We start from the raw sequence: 23,265 nt of genomic DNA, 5'->3' as shown, positions 1-23,265 counted from the left end.
ACAGAGGTACGTTACAGAGCAGAGTAATGGATCATTACGCTGCTTTGGCAGGTAGGAGAGCGCAGTGCAGGCAGTGAAAGCGACCAGCCCGAGGCACAGGCTGCGACAGCAGCCGAGCAGGGGAAGAAATCCACAGCTCCTGCCCCCCACCACACACACTGCAAAATGAGGCCAAGCAGCCATGGAGCCAAGGAGTCCAGATCTGTTAACAGCCATTACCCCAGGCTACAGGAGAAAGGGATGGCGGCCACAAATAACACTCATTAGAGGTTTAGGTCTGATCTGCCGTATTCACAGAATCACAGAGTCACAGAATCCCAGGTGAGAAGGGACCTCAGGGATCATCTAGCCCAACCTTTCTGGGAAGAGCCCAGCCTAGACAAGACGGCCCAGCACCCTGTCCAGCGACTCTTGAAAGTGTCCAACGTGGCCGAGCCAACCCCTTCCCTGGGGAGATTATTCCAATGGTGACTGTCCTCACTGTGAAAAATGTCCCTCTCGTGTCCAATCAGAATCTCCCCAAGGGCAACTTGTGTCCATCCCCCTTGTCCTCTCCATGGGACTCCGTGTAAAAAGGGAGTCTCCATCTCTTTTGTAGCTGCCCCTTAAGTACTGGTACATGGGGATGAGATCCCCTCTGAGCCTCCTTTTCTCACGGCTGAACAAACCCAGCTCTCCCAGCCTACCCTCATATGGCAGCTTCCCGGTCCTCTGATCATCCTTGTGGCCCTTCTCTGGACCCCTTCCAGCCTGTCCACATCCTTTTTGTACAGCGGGGACCAGAACTGCACACAGTGCTCCAGGCATGGCCTGACAAGTGCTGAGTAAGGCTACTTCCAGGAGGACTAGCCCCCACCAGCCTGGCAGCAACAACCTCAGGAACCAGCACGCTGACCGGTCTCTCACTTCACGCTAACCAGCTCAGGAAGCGTGCAGCTCTAAAAGGTGACACACCAGAGCAACAGCCCATGGGAGAGCTCTGTGAGACCATTCACACGATCGCCAAAGCAACACACGCGCTGCCCTTCGCTTCCCCCAGGTCCCTCCATCAGCTTTCCCACCGTCCTGCTGACGCCTCAGCTCAGTGGCTTAAGAATGGAGCAAGCTGCTTTTAGTCCCAGACTGAAGCTCCTGGGCATGGGAGAGGCTCGCAGCTGGCTGTCAGAGTTAGCTGTTCCCAGAGGCTAGGGGTGCCAGTGCAAGCTGAGGACGGGTAAGACCATCCAACCTCAACTGCCCTCTCCTTCTGGATGACACAGCCTCATTGCCTTTGCTCCCCGTGAGAGCAGACTGGGCGGTCAGGCTCGATGCGCACACGGTGTGTTCCTGGGAGCTGAGCGCGCTGCCCTCAGAGCACGGGCTGCCAGAAAGCATGGCCAGGCCACTCCCCAGAGCCATGCTTGCTGCCTGCCCAAGGATGCCCCCAGTGTGGCTCCTGTCCTTCTTTCCTTCCTCTTTCCCCTCACAATGGGTTTTTTCCAGCCTGTAGTAAAAAAAAAAACCACCATCCAGCTGCCAGAGCTCAGCTTTTCCTTCGGGCCAAGACAACCATGGCTTTTTCTCCTACTGCTCTGCAGCAAGCTGGCAAAACGCCTCTGAAAGAGGTACTGACTTTGCAAGTCCGTGCTTGTTGTGGCATAATAAGGTCATTGTCAAGAAGATGCTGCACCAGGAGGCTGATCTCGAGCAAAGCACGGCCCCGGTTGTGAATTGTGCAACCCCTGTGGCTGCTCAAACACTGGCCTCATTGTTCCCCATTGTGACTCTTCGGCGTCGCATTGTCCATTGAAAAGCCGGTTCCTACTGAGCTGGTGCAGACACCGATCAAATGTGCATCACCGCTGGATATCAAAATGACTCGTTTTGCTAAATTAGCTGCCTCCCAAATGGCAGGAAACCCACGTTCTTTTCTCACTTCACACCACTTGGATGAACATGAGCTCTCGATCGAACAAAATTCTCCACCTCCCACCTTTTCTTGCAGAAAGATGAAGCTGTAGAGATTACAGAGCTAGGGCTCTGGCCAGGTGGAAAGGCCCCATTAGGAAGGCCTGTTGAGAGCAGGAACTTAAGACGCTGGTACGTCTCAAACCACATCCTGCTTGCATGCTTGCGACTGACTTTCCACGGCTCCTCAGCTTACAGAGGGTGAAACCCAGGGGAAACTGCTGCCATCAGTGAGCAGCAGGCCACAGAAGCACCGCTTCTGTCTTGTTGACAAGGCTCGATGTCAGTGGGATACAGAGCCTCCTTTGAAAACGCTACCTAAGAGGTGATAAAAGCATGCATGGCAGGGAAGGAAAGGCTAGCGGATACTTGAATCGGTGAAACCACTCAGAGGGCAGATGGCCACAGAGGGGGGGAAGCAGAGCCACACAGGAGTCTTCCTCCTGCAGACACGGGGTAGATAGGATTGAGGTTGGCATTTGGAAAGAGGCTGCGTTTAGAAGACAGAGCAGGTTCCTGCACAAGCCGCTCTGGTTCTAAGGGAGGTAACGGAGATACTGGTTTGACTTCACACGGTATTTGTGCAGGAGACAGACACACACCAGTCAGCAAGCGGGAGGCACAGAGTTCAAAAGTAATAAAAAAAAGCAATAGGCCCCTTAAAAACATATTTAATAGTTTTCAAACTTTATTTCATGGTGATTGACGAAAGACACAAGTTAGTAATGGTTATATCATGCTGCTCCTCTACTGTGCATTGCCCTTCAGAATTCATACAGCAGTTCACAATGGTCATTAATTTACCCTATAAATGAAGCCACATGGACAACTTTTTTTTTTAAAAAAAAAAAAAAAAACAAAAAAAAAACCCCAGAAAAAAACCCAAACCTCAATGTCTTGTTTTTTTGTACATACATGTTATAAATGCTATTAAAAATAAAGCCGAAGTTAAGTGCACAGCCCCTAGGGAGCACTGCTGAATCTGACCTTGGTTCAAGATGCTTGACAACGAGGACGCAAAGTCCTGTTTTAAGGCATTTCCAAGCCCCAGCAAAAGCAGACAGAGTTTTTGTTTTTGTTTAGTTGTTTTTTTTTTTTTTTCAGTGACCCTGGCTTCATTCCAGTGGCATTCTAGAAAATTAGCAGCTTCCTCTGCGCATGCCCCTCTCCCTCCGGAGCTGGCACGGTCAGCCCTCAGTCTCGGCCGACGCAGTTGCATTGCCCAGCTAGAACTCACGTTCTCAAAACACAGACCGAGGGTCTCGAGCTTCCCTCCCAGCCCACCCCACGCTGCAGTCCTAGTTAGCCCCCATCTATCTACACCTCGTGATCAAAATGCAGCAGCCCATCCCTTTCACAACACAGTCACAGTACTCCCCACCAGGAACCACAATTTATATACATTACATTAGCCACTTAAAATGTGGTATTTCCACCCACACAGCCACACACACCCACCCCGGAGGCTCCATCCCACAGAGGGTGCAGCCCCCCCCGTGAAATATTTAACCACTGGATTTTTAGAGGAGTGTCAATAGATTAGGTAGAGATTGGGCAGGGGGGAGCACAGATTTCCTTTAATTAAAAAAAAAAAAGAAAAAAAAGAAAGAAAAAAGGAAAGCCAAGTGGTTTTATACAATATTCTTCCCCTTCGTTACATCTGTGTTCAGAGCTCACCCTGAGAAAAGTGATTTGACTTTTCATGGCTCAAAACGTAGTGCCGAGAAACAACATTTTTAAAGGATGCACTACTTTGTAAAGGGACACTACAAGGTGCGCTAGAAATTTATGGTAAAACTGCAAAACGATGGCACTCTGGATATTAAATAACAATTGATACCTGGTGGAATCCTTCAGATTAATTCTGTACGTTCCATAAAGCTGGTTTTACGCAGAGCCAGCTGCCATCTCAGGGTGGGAAAGGGACACAGTGTGTCCCGGCGGTGGAAAAGGACACAGATGCTACACAGCACCAGTAAATTCTTCCCATGGAGAAGGAACCAGAATGGAGCGGGTCATTTCTTTCATAGCTGCAATCCATTTGTTCTTCTCCTGCTTACGGGAGATTCAGGGTTTGCATGCAAACGTGTGCTGGTTGACGGACGCTCGCAAACATACATTCATTCATTCAGAAACACACATACTGGCTTTGTAACTGGCACCACAGTATTTGCTTCCAAGAGTTGCACGGAGGAAGAAAACCCTTAAAAAAAAAAAAATCCCCTCCTCCCAAACACTACTGCCTCGACAGCTAACTCACGCCCCGTTCCCATTCCAGCTATCGCTGCTGGGCTGGCGGCATCCGGAGGAGCTTTGATCATGGCGTGGAAGACCCCGCATTGCACTGGGCATTGCAAAAACTTATAGTCAAAGGTAAAACTCCAATTACTCTTCATGGGAGAGGCTCTAATACCAGCTCTACAGCGATTCCCATGCTGGCCAGCTGCAAGCATCCTCATGGTAGACAGAGGGCAAGTCACGCCCGGAGGCTGGAAAATGGACATGGGTCATGGAAGGACACGTCCAACAGATTATTTTTTTAAAAGTGAAAAGGGACCCAGTCCCTGTGCCCTGGCAGCCCCTTTCACAGCGCTGGAAGAGGGAGAACACTTCCAGCTCTTGAAGACGTGCTGCAAGTTCACTGGTGCACAGGGGAGGGCAACGCTTGGTACACAGAAGCTCTTGGGAAGAGCAGCCAGGGCAAGCAGGTGGTTAGGACATGTCTGGATAAAAACAAAGCGTGGAAATGAGGTTTCACAGCTGCTTCTGCACATGTCCAAGAGGAGGAGGAGAGCCAACAGAGAAATCAACATTTCCCCTACAGCACCTCTCAGTCCAGCAAACAGTCATAAGACAACCAAAGAGCAATGCTTTCCTGCCTGCTCAGAGCAGACCTTGGTCTCTCTTCCAGTGCATGGCATCCCTGATTTTAACAGAGCATAAAGGAGAAAAGCACTTGAGATTCTTACACACATAAATTATAGTGAGAGGAAGGGGGGGAGGAGGGAGATAGGGTGGACACAGGGCCAGGAGAAGGCTTGGCAGAGCCAGGCCCCAAAGCAGGGTGGCAACTGCCGCTTCTCTGGTGGCCACTTCCCTGCTCAGCCAGCCCTGCAGAGCGGGGCTTTGGGGCCAGGCCTGAGGTGGGAAGGCAGTGAATCCACGGAGGCCACACACCTCGCCAGCACCAGCATCCTTTCCCCCACGGGCATGAACAACAACCCAAGAACACAAGTAAGGAGGGGGAAAAATAACCCAAAAAGAAGCTTCAAGTATGAAAAAGTTTTACAATGCAGGTGTAATGGGGAAGTTCTTCTGTCACTTCTTGGAGACTTGGTTCAAGGTTTGTTCTTTGTTGCTGCTGTTTGATTAGAGTCTGACTGACCTGGATAGACTGCAACCGAACAGATAAACCGAAAGAAAAGGTGTTTCCTCCCCTCCCATTCCCCCCTCCCCCCAAAATATAAAAAGCAATAAGTTTACAAAAATAGAAAATAATTACAGCAATAGGCAGGAGGGAGGGAAGGAGAAGGAAGGGTCCCTGGGGCTCTATTTGGCTGAGCAGTGTAATATTGTGGGGTTGTTTAAAGCGTCCTCCACCAGATGCAGTTCTTGGCGGTCGACAATCACGTCCCTTATGCAGCCAATAAAGCCAGTGCTGTAGGCCTTGGGCAGCTTGTGAGCCACGCTCAGCTTCTCCATTCCCCCTGCAAGAGACAGCGCGGAAGGTCGGCTGGGAGGACAAGGAGAGGCTGCTGTGCCGGCCAGCGGCCTGCCCCAGGCAGCGTCGCACACTCATGCGCACACACACGCAGTGCAGGCGCTGCTGGGAGCGCCCTCCTCAACAGCGGGGAAAAACCCTCTTTCCTAGCCAGTATTTATTTTCACTTAAATCAGAGAAATGCCAGTTCCAACCAATACACGCAGGTTTCCTGAAGACACCTAAACCAGTAACTTGCATTCTAAAATACCAATTCAACTTAAAATACTTCATTTCCTTGGAGATCGGTCCTAAATTCAAACTGAATTTTATTTCAGTTACTGAGACGTGAACTATGGCTCATTCGAGGTGCTGAAATTCTGAAAGGCTGATCGCAAACAAAGCCTTTGGAAGAGCTAGTGGGGAAGCCAAGCAAAAATTTCTCATGGAAAAAATTTTGCTTTCTTCTAGATTTCAGAACAAGAAATGGCATCTGGGATACTGTCTTTTCAGACGTAAGGCCACATTTTTGAACATGACTTCTATAAGTCGGGTTAGACCTGGAACTACAGGCTTAGACTAGGAAGATAAGATCAGATGCTTCTGAAAAGCGTGAACAGAATCTAATTCACTGTTTCTCCATTACAGCTGATTGAAATCCCCAGATGAACATTTCTGTCCATTGATTTCTGAGGTCTTTGTGCCCCCTTGCAATCCTGGACGCTAGGACAGCTACAGCACCCGCTGGAGGAGAAGCCCAGTCCTTCACTTACAGATGGAGAGCTGAGTCATGCAGGTTCCTTGAGACGAATGAAGCCGGGACCTGCAGCATCCCCTATCACTGGGCATCCTTCTTTCATCTTTTATGCTCCAAAAAGGACTTCGCTCTCCTCTTAGCTCAGATTAGTACTGGTTGTAGTTAAGCACAATTATCCTACACTTGTGGGTGGATTTCTGGCCTATTTGAGCTGGTACAGGACAAATCTAGCCTCTGTCTGTGCTGACAGATCTGCCACAGGCAGTGTGAGGTAGTTGCAATGGGCCAAACTCCGCTTGCAGGATCGAAATACTGCAAACACACAAACGGGCCTGACTCTGCTGCACTCATGCTGCACATGCCACGTTCTGGCATGCCTGCTTATTCCGTTATGCAAATAAAGCAACATTTAAAATCTGGGTATTTATGTATTTCCAGACAGAAGTACCTTTCTCTCAATTCAGCTGTTTGACTTTTGGGAACCAGAGTTACCCAAGCAAGTAATGTTTGGGAGGCTTGTGAACTAAGGGAGGCTCCCACACGTGAGGGAATTCGTCAGGTGGGAGCACTCCCAGTTAGTAGAGAGTGCTCCACGCCACTGGCGGCAGGGGATCCTCAGGGGACACGGTGACTTGGAAAGGACTGGCATTTGGTAAAGCCAACCCTTCGTCCCTCAGCTGTCACCAGCATCCCGCCCTAGTAGGCAGAGAACGAGCCGGGGACTTCTTAGGCCAAACCTGTCAAAGCCACCTGGGAGGCAGAGATGTCCCATTGAAACAAGTGAGGGAGCATCAGCGTCCCGGCTCCAGCTCCGAGCCCCGCACAGCAAGGGGCACAGAGGAGGTTCACCCTTTCCACGCCGACTTACCCAGCCACAGGGCCCCATCTGTATCTAGCTGTGTTGCACCAAGCGGTGAAGAGCCAGCAATGGGGGCTTCGTTGCCAACTTGAAGGGAACCTTCTCTCTGTACCCTGCTCCCGGAGAGAGGGGAGAAGGAAGAGAAGATGATTAGCAACCTTAGAGGAATAACCCAGAGCTGCCCTCTGCTTTACGCTAAATCCAGGTGCCGGGCACCATCAGCCCTTCTCCACCTGGAGAGGAGCGGGGCTCTCCCTCAGGCCACGTAGCGCACAGCGGTCCTCGGTGCGACGCCTCCCCGGGGAGCGCCGCAGAGCCGGCAGCCAGTGCTCCCCTCCGGCATCCCCACGGCATCCCGCAGGCCCGCTGCCGGCCCTGCCAGAAGCCGCAGCTTCCTCCCGTGCCGTCCAGACCCATCAGCAGAAATCCCTGGCATGCCAGCCCCATGATCCGCTCACCACTCCCACCACCAATAAAAATAAAAAGGGACGGCTTGGGCTCAACACGAACAGAATGTCAAACCCTCAGCCAGCTAAAATAAAAGCCGTGAACCTTTCGTACCTCCTTGAGCCTGCCCCTTTGACATTTCCAGGCGTGTCACAACACGCACCCCTCCAACGCGGCACTGCCCACATGCCTCTCCTCTATTATTATCCAAGAAGAGGAGTGACCCTTGGGGATCACAGGGCATGGAGCCACGGCCATGACTCAGGCTCCCTAGTTCACAGCTTGCCCATCTCAGAGCAATTGCCACAGTCCTGCTCTCCCCTCCCGCGAGCCTTCACACCTGTATGCTTTGATATGAATCCACTGGTTGGTGTTGATGGGGACCGTGGATCGTAGGACGACTGGCTTGGAGCCGAGGTCGTAGGTCATTTGAACGAAGCCATCCACTATGGCGAGGGCGATGTAGTCTGATCGCTCCAGCCCCTTCCCACTCCACAGGATCAGCCCCTGAGTGGCTTCTGTTTTGATGCTTAGTTCAAAGTGGTTTGACTGCAAGGCCTTCTCGCTGCACGGGGAGACGACAGAGAAGAGTTAAAAACATGGCTACAAAAGCAACAGGCAGCCAGTCAGCTCCTCGGAGCAGCCTTCTCTGATCCCAGCCAGCTAGCTCACCTGCTGAAGATAACCTTCAACCAACCTTTGGCATCAGGCTACGCATGGGGTCTCAGTCCCTACCTGCTGCACTTGAGGGGTCGCAGCCTTTGCAATATCCCAGGCCTGCTGCATGATGGGGGGTGGGGGGGGGGAGCAGATGGAAAGCTCTGAACCAGGCCACAGGATCAAAGAAATAGCCCCCTGGTGTTCTCCAACCCAGCTCCTACTCAGAGCATGACCAGCGCCAGCGCTACATGACAGCAGCGTTGGCTCTGCCCAGCGGAGCTTGGGAACACCAAGAATGGAGCTTCTCCATCTTCCTGCTGACCTGAGCGGGGGCTGCACAGTCCTCTCGGGGATGAAGCGTTTTCCCCAAAATCCAGCTTGAACCTCCAAAGACATAGCCTGGGGCTACTGCCCCTTGCTTTTGCCCTCCATGGAGCAAAAGGTTCGGACACATCAACCCCTGTGAACTGCGACACACGAGTCTTGGTTTTGCCTCCTCATATGCAGGCGGTGAAGGAAGAGGTTTGTTACATGCACTGGTGAACAGCACTGGGCTGGCCCCCACATCGCCAGAAGGATTTTCCCCACAGAGCTGCCTTTGATTTGGGAGAAGTCAGAACAAAGCGGGCTCTGTTGGCCAGATCAGGCACCAGCTAAGCTGGGGTCAACACCATTTCATCCTGCTGGCAGGCACCCGAGGTGCCAGCAGAGCTGGGGTGCCTGGGGTCCGCCGCTCCCCATGCCATCACCACGCAGCCATCAGCCTTGGAGGCGTTTGCTCTACACCGCTGCCTCTGCTTGACCAAAGCCCAACGGGAACCTGAGGCTGGGGTCCGTGAGGCGATGAGCACCCTGCAGTTGAAGGGGATGGAGGCTGTCCACAGAAGCAGAAAGCCTTCTTTCTCCTAGACGTGGTGTCTTTTCTCAAGGGAGGAATGAAAGGAGGACAGAATTTCCCCCACACTGGCACCCCCATCTTTCCTCAGTCCCTTCTGGAACAGGCAAAAGGCTCTTGGCAACTGGTGACGTTGCCGTATGGAGTTGCCATCCGCTCTCCGGGGATGCTCTGAGACACGCTGCTGACACATGTGCACACACAGACCAGACAACATGGGCAACACAGACAGCTTTTTATTCCCAAGGGACACTGTCCAAGGGGCTGGACAAGGGCTGTACTGTCAAGGTAACTCAGCCTCTCCCCTCACCAGCAGCTACTTGCTGTCTAGGTCCCCCAGGAGCAAGGGCCAGCGCTCAAGCTACACAGGAGCTGCTGTTCCTATGCTGGAAGGACACGGCTTCTTTCATGTTTACTCTCACCATCTGCAGAGCTGTATCCCTTATAAATAAAAAGCCGGGGGTATGGACACACAGAACACGCACAGAGACAGAGACATGCTGAGGCAGCAACAGCAGAGCACGAGACACAAGAGCTGAAAGCCTGGCACAGACTTACCTGGGCTCTGCAGGATAGTCCAGCGCTTCGGGACTTAGATGCAGGAAGAAAGGGGAGCATGCGATAAGCGCAGAACAGCGGAGGAGACCCTTCCCTCCCACCCCAACTCACAGACAGGGAACAGCCCTGCTCAACAGCAACAGCTCTTCACCCTCCACAACGCCCAAGCTGAGAAAACCACCCAGCATGAGCGGGAAGCCTCAGCCGCTGTCCTTGGGGCTGAGTTTCCTCAAGCCAGCAAGGCTTTTGCAAGCTGTTGCTTAGCCAGAGTGGGCCTAATAACGCCAACGAGCGAATACAGCCCTGTCCCAGTGGTGCAGGGACTCTGCAATGCTCTCCTGGGTTCGGGACATGCTTTAGGAGGCATGGTGGTGTCGGGCTGCTGGTTGGACTTGATGCTCTTAGAGGTCTTTTCCATCCTTAACGATTCTATGATTCTACGACTATCAGTGTTCCTGCTAATCACCCATGCCGCCCTGCTGGGATGAGCATCCCAGGACAGGACAGAGGGTAGAACTGCTGGCAGAAGGGAGCTTTTGGCCATGGCCCTGCAGTAGGACTCTCTCCAGGGTGGACCTGCATGCAGGTCTTAGGCTGGTTCCTCGGGATGCCGCAGAATGGGCTCCCACCTAGCCAGAGAGCTGACTTGTCACTTAAGGCCTCTGAGTCAGCCTTGGGGCACTTGGGCAGCAGGGCGTGCATGGAGAAGGGGAAACCCAGCACTACAGCTGTCCTGCTGGCACTGGCTGCAAGCGTTAGGGGCTACAGTCCCGGCATTACAATCAGCTCTAACTAGATGTATATATAAAAATGTATGTTCAAAAAAAAAAAAAAGTAGTACGGGCATGTCATGGCCAGCAGAGCCCAGAGAAACAATTGGAGTGTTAGTCCTGCCCAAGGCACACCCCAGTGTCTGCCTGGAGACAGAAGAAACTACTTTTTATGGGCAGCCCAATGGGTCCTTCAGCCCTGGCGGGGCTACCGAGTGCCACTGCCAAATCCCGGCAGAGGGATCTGGGGAGAAGTGCTAAGCTCCCTTGCAGGATGGGGCATGCACAGCCAAAATAGGCTGGCTCAGGCAGGGAGAAGGCTGGGAATGGTGACCTTCCCTTTGCAGTGCACTGGGAGAGGCAGAACACACGGGGAGCAGCTTTCTGCTCATCTGCAGGGATGTGGCTCACGTCTGTGCAGAGGGACAGCTGGGCACTTTGCCACGGGGCAGAGTTGTTGTGCAGGCCACTACATGCCTCTCGTTGCCATAGGGCACACTGTGTAGCTTAGGAGGATGGTTGGCTCCCAAAAAGCCCTTTCCAAGACACCAGACCACCTCCCAAGCTGTTGTGACCATGCAGGTCAGGGGCTCTGTGGCTCCCCAGGTGTTGACATGCACACATGCACGCAACTCAGCCTCCCGAGCCTCTGTCTGACCCCAGCTTGTAGAAAATGAGGTGAAATGGAGATGTGACAGGCAGGTATCACTCAAACTCTGTCCCCACACATTGGAGCTGCATGAACCAGTGCTTCTCTTCCACTCCTGCCACCCAGCAAGACAGACAGACAGCAAATCAACAGCTGTCAAGCCTGCTCTAGGGAAGAAGCCCTTATCCCCATCCACCTGCCCCTCTGGCCGCAGCACATGTTGTGAGGGGGTGCCCAGGCCACGCACCCCTGACCGGGGAACATCCTCCTAGCACCCAGCCTGGCCCCTTCGCTATGGCAGCAACACCACATTCGTGCCAGAAAAACCACAGCAGGGTTAGCACCCCTTAATTCCATCACCAATGCCTTTGCCACTGATGGAAAAGGTAAGTCACAAGAACTTTTCTTCCCCTATGCTCATCCACTTAAACTAAGGCTATGTTGCAGCATGCTGCTGGGACAACAACTTGACTGCAGCAGAGCCAGGCAGCATAGCTCCTGCTGCATCGTGGCTCTGTTTGGGCCCCTGTACGGCTGCCAGAGCTGCGGTCAGTACCTGTGTCGTCCTCACCCTGAAACGGGAACCCCCTGTCCCTGGCAGACCCCTGGGAGAGTGCCCGTATTCCTCCTCCCACACCTGCCCTGCGCTCCCCCGCGGGTGGGCTGGCGGTCAGGGTGGCAATGGGAGACGTGGTGGAGGGCAGATGGCTGCAGGGAGGAGCTGGGCAGTGGGGACGACTGTACTTACGCGGGGATCTCATTGGTCAGGTGGCTTGAAAACAAAGAAACAAGGACCTTGAGAAGAGACAAGACAGACAGAGACTGACAGACAACAGCTCAACACAGACGCCCGCCCCAGGCAGGGTGTTAGGGCAGCAGGGAATCTGAGGGTGTAAGAGGCAGATGGACAGAGCCTTATGCAATCCCCTCTCCCGGTGCCATGGAGCTGGGATTAACCACAGGGGCTGTAGGAGCATGGTGCTGAGGAAGGGTGCTGAGTCAGGCTGCAGTGCAGCGGGAGTCTACTGCAGGAGAAATATCCAGCCCAGAGGCTGAAGGGGTCCTCAGTCAGCAGCTGCGTACCAGGCTCTGCTTATCTTGAGAGAGAAACCCCCAGGACCAGTACAGCCACAGAGGCCACAGGGTCCGAACACGTACCCCTAGCCCATGGGGTCAGGGTCGAGCAGATGCTGGAGAAGGCTAGCCAGGTCCTGCAGCAGCGACGGCCCGTCCCTGTTGGCAGAACCGCCCCCTTGCTGCACAAACAGCCAGGGAGACAAAGGAGCTGGCAAACAGGTGTGAAATAAAACAGAGGCAGAGCTATCTCTCCCCTCAGCACAGCTCACCCAGCCCATAAGCTCTCTCCTGAGCATGTGGGCAAAGAAAGGCACCGACCAGGAGCAGGGGACATTAACCATCTTCATGGGTGGACTCAGCCAGCTTTATCCCACTCCCAAACCAGACGATGGTAACCCAGAAGGTGGCCCACACACTACAGAATGAGATTATCCAGACCTGAGGTTGGCCAGGCACTGCCATTGTGGGGAAAAGCCCTCTGCCAACAAGGCAGCTTTAGAGGTAGCGGCTGGAAGCGAGTGCTCACAGCCCCAGTCTGGCTTGCCCCTTTCTGAGCTCTGTACTTGGACTTCTCCCACCCTAGCTCTTCCTCCCGCTAGCAGCCCTAACTCCTTGTTTTGATCTTGGTTCAGCTCGGCAGCCAAGTTACCTCTTTGTCACGGCATTGTGGTACTCCATATATGTCCTACCATCAAAAGCAATGGCCTCTGCATCTCCAGCAGCCTTCTCAATGATCACTGGAGGTGGGAAAAAAGAGCTGTCAGGTAACATGGCATGGCCCGTCTGTCCTTGGAGATAGGAAAATCCCCCTTTACACTGAGAATTCATAACAGGACGAAGGCGTGCACAAACCTGCCACCCCTTGGGGCATGTCAGCACTCTAAGCAAGCCCCTGGAAAGTTTTGCTGTGGCTTTAAAGCCTGTGAGTTTGGACCACCTCCTTGTTTTGCAGCCAACTGTCATGAAATCTGCAGCCTTGCTGGCTTCCTGGCTGAAGCTGGGGAGGAACCGGGACTCGGTGATGGCCCAAGTGCTAATTTCAGGGAGGCAGCAGGAAAGAAACCCTGATCTGCTACAGCACCAAACCATGGTGGGGGTTGGACTAGATGGCCTCTAAAGGTCCCTTCCAACCTAAACCATTCTATGATTCTATGTTTCCCTGCCCCAGCCTGCTTCAAGTGAGCACAGCAACACCAGACAGGTGAGAGTGCACTGGCAGATGGAGGTGAAAGGGCTGGGTGATCTACCCGTGGGCAGCAGCATTCGCCCTGCTGCGTGCAGTGCAATGCCTGCCTTTCTGAGAAATGGCATTGCCTCGACTTCACAGCTGCACAACAGCGCCAGCCTGCAAACGCCGCAGCTTCTTTCCCCTGGATCCCTCCCACCTGCCACAAGGGCAAGACCTCAGGCTTGGCCTAAGCGTTGTGCTGTCCTGCTGCCACCCGCTAACCATAGAAGCAGTTTCATTGCTCTGTCTGGCTAGTGGGTGAGGGTCCATGTCCAGCCCTATCTTGGCAGTCTCACCTTTCTCACACTGAGCCCCGGAGAAGCCCCTCTGGCAGGTGCACTCGTAGCTCTCTAGCCGGGGGCTGCAAGTGCCTCCGTTCTGGCAGGGGTTTGGTTTCTGGGTACAGGGGTGGCCTCGGAAGGGGGAGATCTCAATGGCGCTGCGGATGTTCTGCTCCTTCAGCACAGGCACCCCCTTGACAGAGATCTGACAGGTGCAAGCAAGAGGAAGCACGAAAGTCAGCCTTCACCACCCCACCTCTCTGCGGGGCTGGCGGGGGGACAGAGGCCAGCACCCTCAAGAGGAAAAGGGAGATGGGAACCCATCCCCAAGCCACACGTATTCCTGCGATGCACCCCTGCCTCCTCTTCTGCCACCCACCGCTGCCACTTTTCAGCTGGCTGTTTTCCCCCCATGCACATGGACCCAGGTGCCAGGGAAGCCCACTCCCAGGCTCCTCCTCGCTCTCCTCCGGCGATGCCAGCGCAGATGGAACATCTCCCAGCCAGACGCCTGTCCCAGGCTGCCCGGTAGGGTCTTACCCTCTGCACAGCTCCGTCGAAGCTGGTGGAGATGGCAGCTGCTCGAGCTAGTTTGCTGAAATCAGGGGCTCCCCCCACATAAAATGGCTCCTTCAGGTTCAGGAAGGTGTGAGGCACCTGGGGTGGAAAGGGGAGAAGGTGAGATGGAGAAGATGTCAGGCTATCCCTAAGCTGCAAGCTGGGCACTTGGCCCAGCTCCGCGAGGACTAAAGGAGGCTGCGAGCAGGGCGGCACTGCCGGCAGAGCAGGCACCCGTGCACAACCAGAAGCTGGGCTGGTGGGAAAGAAGATGCCTGTCCCCGGCGCTCCCCCACTCCCTGCCTTCCTCCCTCAAGGCATGGGCTGTGCCCTGGGCCAGGGCTGGCGTGGGGCACCGCTAGCCGTCTCTGCGGAGGCTGGAGCAGGAGAGCCCCTCAGAAAGCATGCCAGGGGCCCTGCACAGGCTCTGCCGCAGCGGAGCAGGCAGGACAGCCCTGCCCTGGGGTGGGCAGGCAGGAGGTGGGCCGGGCAGGGAGAGGCAGGCTGGGTTTCACATCCCGCCTGGGACCAGGTCCCCACCTTCTCCTCCGTTCCCTGTGCTGCTCCTGCCCCTGCTCCCCATGCCCTGCAGCCCTCGCTCTCCCTGCTCTGCCACCGGGACCCGCAGCCGCCCACCAGCCGCGGCACTGCCGGGGTGAGCCGCCGCCGAGCACAGGGGGAGGATGAGCTCCACGTATCTGGCACCAAACCAGGCTGCGTAAAGGGCGCTGGGAGAACGGAGCCCACAGCGAACCTCCTCACGCCAGGCTGCAAGGTCTCACCTGCCAGCAGGCACACAAGGGAAAGATTTTCCTGTGAATTTAATTTTAGGGAGATGCTGTTCTGACGTCCTCAGGCGTGGAGGCCCCTGGCTTTATGTGGCCCCCAAAACCAAGTAAACAAATACTGCTTCAGTCTCGCCAGGACTAATGTTTAAACCCAAACCAGAGGGATTGAGCTTGGGTTCATCCAGCTGCTGCAGGTCCCTTATGGCAAAAGTCTAGAGGAGGTTCTCCTGCATCTCACAGGGCTGTGAGTTTGGAGGAGAAAGACCCCCTCCTTGCTGTCACCCTGCAGCCCCAGCTGCATGGCACGGAAAGTCCCAGGTGAGTCTTCAGCCACACGGCTCACCGGGCACACAACAGGAGCAAGATCCCCTCCTGTGCACCTGGGACAGACCCAGAGGCACAGCAGCAAGGCAAAGATGCAGTTATATGAATCACTAGCTAATGCTTTGTGGAGTTAACACGAGAAACATGACTGGATTAATTGAAATGCTTCCGGAACAAAATGTAACAACTGGCTGGAAATTAATGACGGAAGAGGAAAAGAAGTGTCTCTAATCTACAGAGATCCTAAAGCTGCTTGGTCAGATGGGAAGGGGAGTGGGTGAAACACTGAGTTCTGAATGGAAAACAAAAGAGAACAACGTGCCAATGGCGGATGAGATGGAGGTGCAGTGGGTCATACTTATCTTTACCTTACGGGATTTCTGGGATCCAGACAGCAGGGGAGGGAAAAATACAAATGAAAAAGGAAGAGAGAGAAAGAGAGAGAGAGAAAAGGGAGATCAGTGGGTAACATTGTAACATGCACGGCTGCAAGACCACCACTGCAACCAGTGCCCGGGATAGCCAGGGAAGGGGAGCTGCAGAACGCAACAGGAGGGGCTGCTGCCACCCTGCCAACCAGGGGTAACCTTCACTTGGAGAGGAGCTTGAAAAGATGAGAGTGAGGGAAGGAAGAAACCCCTTGTTTTGCAGGAACGTTGCATAATCTTGATGCTGCACTTTTATGTGGAGCTTAAGGATGAATTCAGCAGCAGTCAGGCCCTTTCCTGCATTATCAGCTTCCCCACTGGAAAGGTGGATGGAAGGACGGCCAGTAGCCCTGCCATGAAACCCTGCTGTTTGTGCAGAGACAGAAGTGCAGGGGGGGACAGGACACGGGAGAGGTCAGAGAGGTAAGCTGCCAGCTTAGAAGCTGAGCAGAGAAAGCACTAATGGATTCAGCAGCAACAGTGCAACGGGGCTTTTACGACTCCGTGACTTCCTCCCGGCCGAGCCTCCCACGCTCGGAGGGCTCCTGAGCCCAGCGCCAAGGGTGCGGGATGAAACCCACAGGGGCCCAACACAGCGGCAGCATGGGCAGCCACTTCCCGGGGCTGCAAGGGTGCCTTGCGTACCTGCCCCTGTTCAGGGAGACTCGAGGACTTCCAAAAAAGGGTGTGTGTGGTTGTGTGTATGTTGTGCGAGGGGGGCTCAGTCAAGCACATCCCTGAAACCGAGGCCCCAAGAATCAGGGCATGCGTGGCGCTGGCAAAGGGGCTGCAGCTCTGTGGCTGGTGGGGGACAAGGAGGGAGGAAGAGCTGCAAGAGGTGTGCAGCTGCTGTCCTACAGCACCAGGGCCAGGCTACAGCGCAGCTGAGAGGGGCAGGCAAGCTCTGCCCTGCAGCATCCTTTTCTCCCCAGGTCTTGCCCACTTCTTCTCTACCCTTAAAGCCATGCACCACAGGCATTAAAAGCCCACAAGGCTGGGAATTCAGCTCATTTCACACAAGAGGAGCAGGGGCTGGAAGCCCAGAGAGCTCTCCTTTGCCCATCAACTTACCGGTGACTCTCCCATCACCCTCTCGCCGTTGTTGATCCTCATTACCCCTTTGCGCCCATTCCTCTCCAACAAGACACTTATCCAGGTGTTGAGGGGAATTGGCTCTTTGCTCCTGGTGGTGAGAAGGGAGAAGACATGTGAATGAGAGCTTTGCCATCACCACCTCCAAACACAGCGCTGGAAACCTCCCCTGACCAGCTTGAGCTGCCCAGGCCACCGCAGCTTGACCAGCTTGGGCTGCCCCAGCTCGCAGCCATGCAGACAGCCCAGCAGAGCCCGGGAGAGAGGCAGGAGCTGGAGGCAGGCCCAGCTCTGCCCTGCCCCACAGAGGGACAGCCGCCCCAGAGCCATTACAGCAAACAGCCGAGGCCAGTATGAAGCCTGCTACCCCTGGCTTCCTTATGGTTTTCTGGGGAGGGGGAGCTCAAAGCCAGTGCTAGATGCTGAAAGCCACCACTGTCCTTCTCCTGCCTCTGTCGCCACCGCCACCCTGAGGAGCAGCTCCCCAGCCTGCAGCCCACCCTACCTGAGTACAGCCGCCCCTTTGCCCAGGTCATATCTGTATTCCAGGTAGCCATCGTGTAAGGCCAGAGAGACAAAGTCCCCTTTGCCATCTGTCTTCTGGCCATTGTAGAAGATCATGCCGCTGGGGCTCTTGGCCAGGAACACAACTTCCATGGACATTTTGTCCCTGAGGAGAGAAGGATTATGGATACCCTCCATTCCAGCTACCCATGTGTCCTCTTCCTCCGCTCCCATGTGCCGAGCCCTTAGAAGACCCCTGCCTGCTTGGGACTACAGGTATGGCAGAGAGATGCCACTCCCGTAAGGCACCCTTGCCAGGTAAGAGATACATCTGCCACGTTCAGGATACCATCCGTGGTGCTTATTTACCCAGCCCGTTGCAACGCCAAGCCCCTGGGAAGCATTGCTGGCTCATTCTGGCTGCGGGGATTCTGGCGATGCCAGTCCCTCTGGACAAACCCTCCAAAACCTGTCAAAAGGGAGAGCCTCTAGGGAGAGCCAGCATGTGCCAGGCGAGGCTCAGAGCCCAAGCTCTCTCCCCCAGATCAGCCACGCAGGCAATGCACTCGCCTGCCCCTCTCCTGTTCCTTGGCACTTACTGCAGGTCAGGAACGAAGGTCTGCAGCCCATTCAGCTCCAGGTAGGAGAAGCCATTGAACTCCGGGAGGAAGGGCATGGTGTGGTCCTGCTCTGTCACTGGGCACAAACGAGGGAAGGGTGAGGAAGAGGAGGCAGAGCAGCTTCAGCCAGTGCCCCAGAGCCACAGCAGGCAAAGCCTCCTGGCCACCCAGGCTGGGGAAATCAGCACCTTCAGTTCCACCCCCTTCCCCAGACCCGCTCCTCTGCCAGCTCCCGTCCCACCTAGCTCGCAGAAGTCTCCTTCCCGGCCCATGGGACAGGCGCACAAGGCACCTCCCTCTGGCAGCACCAGGCAGGTGGCAGAGACGTGGCAGGGCGTAGGGTCACAGGGATTCCTCTCGTCAGCACACGTTGGGCCTGCAGCAGAAAAGGCAGCCTGTCACGTCAGCATCTCAAACCAACAGCCATCAGGCATGATTTCACCAGAGACAAACAGTCTCCTGATGGCCCCACCAGCCTCTTTTCACCTGCCCAGGTTGGGTTCCAGTGACCCAAGAAGCCCCCCTCAGAGGACCCCACAAACAGCAGGTGATACCCTTGCCAGACTATGCTTTGCACTGCCCCTGAAACGCAAAGGGCAATTTTGTTTAGTACGTGAGAACAGACAGATCCTGGCCCTTGGCTCATGTCCTTAGGAATAGGTCTACCTCCTAAATTTATTGTCTTCACCAGACGCGGCTTCATCCTACACTTCTCCCTCTAACCCACTGCTGACACTCCACACCACATCCACCCCCCACCCCGCAGCTCACACCATGAGCCCCCGAGGCTCTGCGATCCCTCAGAGCCAGCCAGCGGGATCAGGAGCCCCAGCAACACGCTGCCTGCGGCCCCCTCCCCGTACCGGTGTAGGTGTGGAGACACTCGCAGTGGAACATCTCTGCCTCCTTGACATGGCAGATGCCACCATGGTGGCAGGGGTTGGGGTGACAGGGGTCGTTGCCGCACTCGCCCACCCCGCTGCCATACAGCACATCACTGCCTTTCTCCCGCAGGTCGTACATCTGGTTGTTCACGTCCAGCAGGCGGATGCAGCCCTTCAGGCCGGTTGTAGCCGCAGTACGATCTGCCACCCTGAGGGGACAGAGGACAAAGTAGGTGGGGGTTTTGTCCACAAAGACAAAAACGCAGGGGCCCTCCAAGCTTCTGGGTCAGTCTGTGCTCCCCAGCAGGGCATTAAGAGGCCCCCCCAGGCCCAGGGAAGCTCTGCTCCACGATGCTCCCCCAGCCACCACCTGCAGCCTGCTAGCAGGCAGAGGGCTGCAGCCCCCACGGATGCTGTGCCCGCAGCAGCAGCGGATGCGGCGACACCCACGGCAGCGGTCCAGCGCCCTCACTCACACAGCCATTTGGTCCTCCGGTGCTCCCCCGATGAACAGGTCTGTGTCAAGGTTGAGCCCGTCGGTGCCCGTCGGGCTCTCGCCGCTGACGTGGGGCTCCCCATCGACAGACAGCATGCCACTGCGGCGGTTGCGGTTAACCACTAACTGGTGCCACTTCCCAGGCTCAACGCGGACCTTGCTGGTGATGATACCCGTGCCGGAGCCGGTGTTGAACCTGGGGCGGAAGAGGGGGAGGCCTCTGTCTGTGCCACGCTGCAGAAAGGTGACATCTACACCATGGCACAGCGGCTGCTGTGTCCCAAAGAGAAGCTGGGAGCACACGGGAGCCCCCCTCTCTCCCCACCTCTGGGCCAGGCTGTGCTCAGAGCATACAGCCGTCCCCTGCTGAGCATCGGGACTGGCTGCCTGGGAACTTGTCTGGACTTTGCAGACTCCAGAGGTCTTCCTGCCACCTCACCTTGTTCCAAGTCTGTGGCTTTGGCTTTTGGAACTGGAAAAATCATTGCAGCTCAGATTTTTGGGGCCTTTCTCCCTTTTTTCCCCCCCCTCCATTTCTTCTCCCAGTACAAAAACAGTGCCAAAAAAAGACCTCTCACTTGCCCAAAAAAAGTCAACCTCCCACAGCTTTTAGCTTTTCAAAATTCAAATTGAAATAAGTGAAATAACTTTGTTGAAAGTAGCACAGGGAATGGCTCCCCATAGTATTCTTATTACATTGGAAAGAAACCTCCTCTTCTTGTCCATTTAATGCTACTATTTCTCAGCCTGCAAGTTTGAGCCCAGAAGCCTCCTGGTGTTCTGCAAGGACCGTTCTGGCAGGAGCGGCTGCTCTGCTTCCTCCGCAGCATGCAGGGCCGAGGGGAAGGGCACCCACCTGAGCTCCACGAAGCCGCCAACCAGCGCCAGGGAAATGAAGTCTTTGCCACGGTTCTGCCCGTTGTAGAGCAGCAGCCCGCTGAGCTCCACAGTCCTGAACTCCATGGCGATGCGCACGGTGTGGTACGCCTTCATCATCTTGAAGGCCAGGTAGGACTTGCCACCAAAGCTGGGGATGAAGTACCTGACAGCTGCAAGAGCCAAGAAGGACACAGAGAAAGGACAAGGGGATGAAGTAGAGGAGGGAACAGAAGAACAGAGAGCAGATAAAGGCCTGACATGAGCCTGTGAACACTTTCCTACCTGTACGAGCAAACAACTCTTGTGAAATGGCAGAAAGAAGCTTGCTCTCTCCTCTGGGCCCATGCTCCTGTGCAATTAGCCCGTCACTGCTTCCCAAACACCCATACTGGTAGCAACCAGCTCCTCTCGTGATAGCATGCACCCAAAGATTGCTCCCAGGCTTTAGAGATCTGTGGTATTGCTCTCCCAGTACTTAGCTTCAGTGGGGTCCCAGTCAGCTCCTCCCAGTTAAGGACCAGTGCTGCCGGTCCTTTCTGTGCCCAGCTATCACATCCCCTGGGCCCTCAGCTGAGCTCTGCTGCACATACAGCTCCTTACACTCAACTTCCTGGCTCCTTAGGTAATTTTTATCTGTCCTCCCAGAATCCCACAAGATGGATTTACATTCATCACTCCAGGCTTTTACTTATTGCAGCTGAGATTTTCCAAGGGATCTGGAAAGCCAAGCCCTACTAATATTAGCAGGACCGGACATCCACATCCAGCAGCAGCTTTGAGTGCTCCAGCTTATAGCTTTAGGGACAAATCTTTTCAGGAGTAAGCACTGAACCACGCAGAGCCCCCGGCGTGACACCAAATTGCCAGTGGGAGCTCAGAGTAAATAACAGCAGCTCTGGTTAAGCACGTTGCCTGTCTGCAGCTGTTTGCTAAGCAGCTCTGAGCGCCAGGGAATAGAGCCTGAATTATCAGCACACGTCTCCTGGTGTTTGAGAGGACAGTCAGTACCTGTCTCTCTGTTACACTAACTAGCCGTCACTAGCTGCAGGAGCTGTGAGCGACAATGGCACAGGCTGAGATAAAAAAGCAGAAGCTCACAATCCCCATGCTTCGCGGCAGTGGTATATCAGAAGTGGAGCCAGGAAGAAATTGCTCCTGGCAACTTCTTACCCTGCAGCCTCGCTGTCCTTGACTCTTACAATACACAGCGCATGTACAACCTGCTCTTGGCAGAGTTAAGAAAGCCGGTTAAATTGACCCCTGCCGTGCCTCCTGCCTGTGTGCGGTGCCAGCGCAAGTTACGGAGCTGGGTTTGCATGTGCCCCCATGGCTCTCCACTGCCATGCAGGAATTGCAGTCTGCTGGAGGGGGGACGGGCACAGAAGGGTCACACTGCGTGAAGCCCAGCCCTTCAGCCCTGGTTGTGCCTAGCAGCACATGCTTAGGGAGAACAGGTAAGAAAAGGGGCAACAGCAGAGCAACGCTTTCCCAGTTGCATCCTCCCAGCTTCCTCGGCTGGAGCCTCTAGGTGGAACTCAAAAGCTCCACGAGATGTGGTTCCCCTGACTGTGTTGTCCCCGTTTTTGGCCCTCGCCCTCTTACAGCTGCGAGCTCTGCTACCGGTGCCGCGACAGGTCAGAGGCACGTACGTTTCTCGCAGACAGCTCCCCCTTTGCCTGCCGGGCAGCTGCACGTGAACTCCTTCCCATCATCCTCGCAGGTGCCACCATGCAGGCAGGGGTGAGAGTCGCAGGGCCGCGAGGGTTTCTTCATGGCGGGGGGCTGGCGCGTGGGCTTCCGCCGGGCGGTGGTGGCAGGGAGGGTGGAGGTGGGTCTCTTGGTGCTCACAGCTCCTGCCGTCTTGGTGCTGGGTCGGCCCGCGGCGTCTGGGCGCAGGACGTGGACGGTGGTGGCAGCGGTAGCTGTGGTGTACCTGCGGGTGGTGGTGGGTGCCATGGTGGTGGCCGTGGTTGTGGTCACAGTGGTGGTGAAGAGCCTGGGGATCCAGTCTGAAACACAGCAGAACGCAGGTAGAGGCTGGTGGCTTTGCGACCCTCCCTGGGGGCAGTGAAAGCCGCTCGGGCTTTTGGGGGGAGACGGCAGCAGAGAGGCTCGGATGGACGGCTCTCCCAGGCTCCCGCATGCCCAAAAGCCCAAGAGCTCTCCCCCCTCCACTCTCCGGGCCCCAGGGCTCTGGCTGCACATCCCAGCCCACGCGTCTGGCCTGCACAGGGTGCGTGTCTGCACAGGGTCCTCCCCTGCAGCACCGCAGTGCTGCCTGTCCTCCCACCCTTGCGTGGGGGTAGACATGCTCCCAGGTAGGGCTGCGTGCCCGGTGCAGGGGGACCACGAGCTTTTCTTTCCTGAAAAATCAGTGTTTCAGGTTTATCAGCATGAGACCACGTAGGTAGGCTGCCCACCCCTTCGGGAGTGCCAGAAAGGGATCGCTTTCCAGTACTGTGGGCAGCGTCACATCGCCACGGCGCAGCACTGCCGCTTGCCGTGTGCTGTGGAAGATGGGAGCAATTTTACCCTCCCTTAGAGCCCTCCTGAGTTGAGATATAAGTCTGGGCACGTGGACTAACCTCTGAGCCCTGCCTCTGGAGGGCACTGTCTGGGGAAGCATTTGACATGTTACCACTACAGATGAAAGGCCCTAGCAAGACCAGAAGAGGCAGCCTGGCTGTTTGAAAGCCTAAACCAAGAGAGGGAACTGACCGCAGACAGAGGGGGCTCACCGAAGTCCATGAATTTGACATGCTCCTGCTGGGGCTTCTTCACCAGGATGGTCTTCTTTTTGGAAGCTTTGATCTGCTTCAGCAGGGCCCCTTGGACATCAGCTGCCGTGTAGGAAGTGGCTAATC

At 55.2% G+C, this 23,265-nt stretch overlaps 1 protein-coding gene across 3 annotated transcripts in view; it reads right to left on the bottom strand.

Moving 5' to 3' along the window:
• Positions 1-2,602: 2,602 nt before the first annotated feature.
• Positions 2,603-23,265, bottom strand: part of AGRN (agrin) — a 132,639-nt gene continuing 111,976 nt past the window's right edge. For all 3 annotated transcript variants that reach the window (XM_075114257.1, XM_075114258.1, XM_075114259.1), the window contains 15 exons: positions 23,140-23,259; positions 22,051-22,410; positions 20,379-20,571; positions 19,503-19,718; positions 19,006-19,235; positions 18,384-18,518; positions 18,122-18,218; positions 17,524-17,688; positions 16,998-17,109; positions 14,369-14,485; positions 13,844-14,033; positions 12,969-13,056; positions 8,051-8,275; positions 7,273-7,376; positions 2,603-5,654 (listed from right to left, as the gene is read on the bottom strand). In XM_075114257.1, the coding sequence (XP_074970358.1) occupies positions 5,497-5,654; positions 7,273-7,376; positions 8,051-8,275; positions 12,969-13,056; positions 13,844-14,033; positions 14,369-14,485; positions 16,998-17,109; positions 17,524-17,688; positions 18,122-18,218; positions 18,384-18,518; positions 19,006-19,235; positions 19,503-19,718; positions 20,379-20,571; positions 22,051-22,410; positions 23,140-23,259 (2,510 nt within the window). In that variant the 3' untranslated portion in view covers positions 2,603-5,496. The remainder of the gene's footprint in view (positions 5,655-7,272; positions 7,377-8,050; positions 8,276-12,968; positions 13,057-13,843; positions 14,034-14,368; positions 14,486-16,997; positions 17,110-17,523; positions 17,689-18,121; positions 18,219-18,383; positions 18,519-19,005; positions 19,236-19,502; positions 19,719-20,378; positions 20,572-22,050; positions 22,411-23,139; positions 23,260-23,265) is intronic.

Source organism: Phalacrocorax aristotelis, chromosome 19 (assembly GCF_949628215.1).
Source record: "Phalacrocorax aristotelis chromosome 19, bGulAri2.1, whole genome shotgun sequence".
NCBI classification, from domain to species: Eukaryota; Metazoa; Chordata; class Aves; order Suliformes; family Phalacrocoracidae; genus Phalacrocorax; species Phalacrocorax aristotelis.
This window is presented reverse-complemented; position numbering and strand designations above follow the sequence as displayed.